General features: G+C 42.3%; 1 protein-coding gene across 1 annotated transcript; it reads right to left on the minus strand.

Moving 5' to 3' along the window:
- Positions 1-210: 210 nt before the first annotated feature.
- On the minus strand, positions 211-2,643 carry LOC135439622 (peroxidase). Its single transcript, XM_064698363.1, has 5 exons — positions 1,308-2,643; positions 908-1,247; positions 653-851; positions 480-585; positions 211-409 (listed from the first exon to the last, which is right to left on the minus strand). Exons 1-5 carry the CDS (start codon positions 2,624-2,626, stop codon positions 328-330), a joined length of 2,046 nt encoding a protein of 681 aa, XP_064554433.1. The 5' UTR covers positions 2,627-2,643; the 3' UTR covers positions 211-327.

The following is a 2,643-nucleotide window of genomic DNA, read 5'->3' on the forward strand; positions in this document are numbered from 1 at the left end:
TTTCACAGTGGTCTTTCATTATAAAATATATAGATATTTCAGTACATAAACATTATATGTTTCTTAGACAACTTTAGTCCTAATATAAAGATTTTCAAACCTTATCTCAATTCCACTGCCATAAAAATTCTTTGAAACTATTTCTGAAAGTCGATAACAACAATATGAAGTTTTTTATATAGAACAGAAAGAAAGTTTTTTATATATATCTTTTAATATAATGTAATGTTTAATTGTTTAATTTTTTAAGCATAAGATTATTTCTATTAGCTGTCCATTTAAAAAAGTTACTGTTATAGATTTTCCGCTGTTTTGATTGGCCGGATTTTAGATTGCCAGTTGAGGGCTTAGGTCTTGCCATTTGCTAAGGTCAATTTGAGGAATGTCGTTGCAGTTCAGTAAAACATTGCTAAAAGCCAATGAGTAGTATGATTAATATGACATTTACAAAATCTACAACAGTAATGAATGCGACTTACCGAGTATTTGGGAAAATAAACACATTCGGCTGGATATAATGTAAGCTTTGAACATTGTTGCAGAACAAAGAAGCCAAAGTAACCTTCCGTATCTCTGCCAGTTGGTCTTTATGGGTGGTTAACAATATTTATACAATCTAATAAATAAATAAATAGTATACGTGATTACTCACTGCGTGAAAATCCGCTTAGATGATTCTCTCGTTCAAAAAAGAAGCGGTCCCCTCGACGTGTATTGAGGAACTGCTTGCCCACAATGCAAAGCAAAGTAGGTCCAAATAGTGAGTCAGGGACATGAAATTCAAGAGTACCACCCACACTTAACTCCACATCATCTGGAGAGGCGTACAGCTTTCGCAGTAATTTAATTTTCTGCAAATAAAATACGATAAGCTTGTAATAAGCATTACCTTTAAAGATTTTCCTACCTCATTAGATATTTCGGAAGCGAATTCTGACCATTCGCTGGCTCGCCGCAGACCGCAGAACTCACGAACATCATTATAGGAAGCGAGTCCGAAGTCGCGCGCACGTTGGATATCCAACGCCTTAAGATCGGAACCGTATTCCTGAAAATCTTTCCGATTGAAGTAGTGTTTGATCTCGCGATCGATATTACTGTCGGACCGTTTTTGCAGCTGAGTGGCCATTCCACGGACTAGATCAGCTAGGTTAAAATTGGAGGACAATAGCTGAATGGTCTCAGTCCGCTCAAAAAAGTCGCTGAGGCGGAACGTCTGATTCGCGTACCGGTTAGGCGCAACCATTCTGTAAATTTAAAAGAATATGCTATCCTGTGATTCAAATGTACAAGATTTCACCACTTACGAAAACCATCCGGGAACCTGGGTGTGCGAATAGCGAAAAGCGGCTGATGCAAACTCTGCGTAGGGATTGGGATTAACACCCTCATCATAGTCGTTCACAAATTCGGTTGAATCGTCCGAGTTGGGGTAAGTAAGTCCATTTAAATGCGTGTATGCGCTTCCCAAAACAACTGCCAGATAATCATAGTAGGTGATCTTCTGATACTGCGCAATGTTGATCTTGCGGGCTTCCTGGTATAAACGCTCGTCGTTAAAATGGGGGTTTAATATAGCCAGCTGCTCCGCCAACCGGTTGTGCTCACGCAGAAGAACCGTATGAAGCACGGCAATAGTCGGAGTGAAACGATTGCGTTTATCCGGCATGCTATAGCACTCACTATTAGTGCCGCATTCACCTTCACGATTTTGACTGACAGGCAACCACTGTTGGTTGTTGATGTAACTCGTAATGAGCTGGCCACCTTTGAAAAGACGCACTCGTCGATTCTGTGCTTGCGAATTGCCATAAAGTGATGACAGATCCAAAAAGGCTGTTACCACAGACAGCTTCTCGCTATAAGAAAGGCCACTCTTTGGGCAAATGGCCTCCGCGTCGGATACACCACGAGCAAAGCTGAGACAGGATTTCCCTGAATTAAAGGCGATGGGTCCACCTGTTGCTAGTGTGATGGGTTGGCACTGTGGATGACGAGATTCGGCGCAGCAGTCTTTGGGCGCTCCCTTTGTAGTCAGCTGGCTGATGTCGTGTGCAACGAACTGACCCCACTGCATAGAAGCCACCGTGCGAAACTTGTCCGTCAAAGTATCCTCGCCGAAAATTGAGAGCGAAATAAGTCGTGCGTTGGGAACTGTTTGTCCATGCTCCATATAGGTAGGGCGCAAAAGCCGTTGGTACCTTGATGTGGCGATACCAAACTCTGGATACAGCAAATTATTACATGCGCCATCTATGCTGCGATAATGCAAATTATGTGTATCATTTAAGCAGTTCCGTGGTGGTATGCCACACTTAATTAGCTCTAGAGATCGCTTTTCATCTGCCCCTAAGTTCATCCAACTACTGGGTCCAGAATTGATGCTGTACTTGGGCAAAATGCTTTTGAGTAGATCGTCCAGGTTATGATCCGCACTCGCGGTAGACCGCACATCATACGGATCGCTGTTTCTCTTCTTTCTACCAGCGGATTCCTGCGCTGATCCCAAGGTATCAAAATTCAACGCATCCAATTGACTAAACGGGCAACCTTTATGATAGTTGTCCGCCTTTGATGCGCTGATCACCAGTAAAAACAGACCAACAACCGCAGTGAATACTCTCATTGTTATCAAGTCAAGCC

The sequence above is a fragment of the Drosophila montana genome, unplaced genomic scaffold (genome assembly GCF_035044405.1).
Source record: "Drosophila montana isolate Dmon_TW-CO22-7 unplaced genomic scaffold, ASM3504440v1 contig_599_1, whole genome shotgun sequence".
NCBI classification, from domain to species: domain Eukaryota; kingdom Metazoa; phylum Arthropoda; class Insecta; order Diptera; family Drosophilidae; genus Drosophila; species Drosophila montana.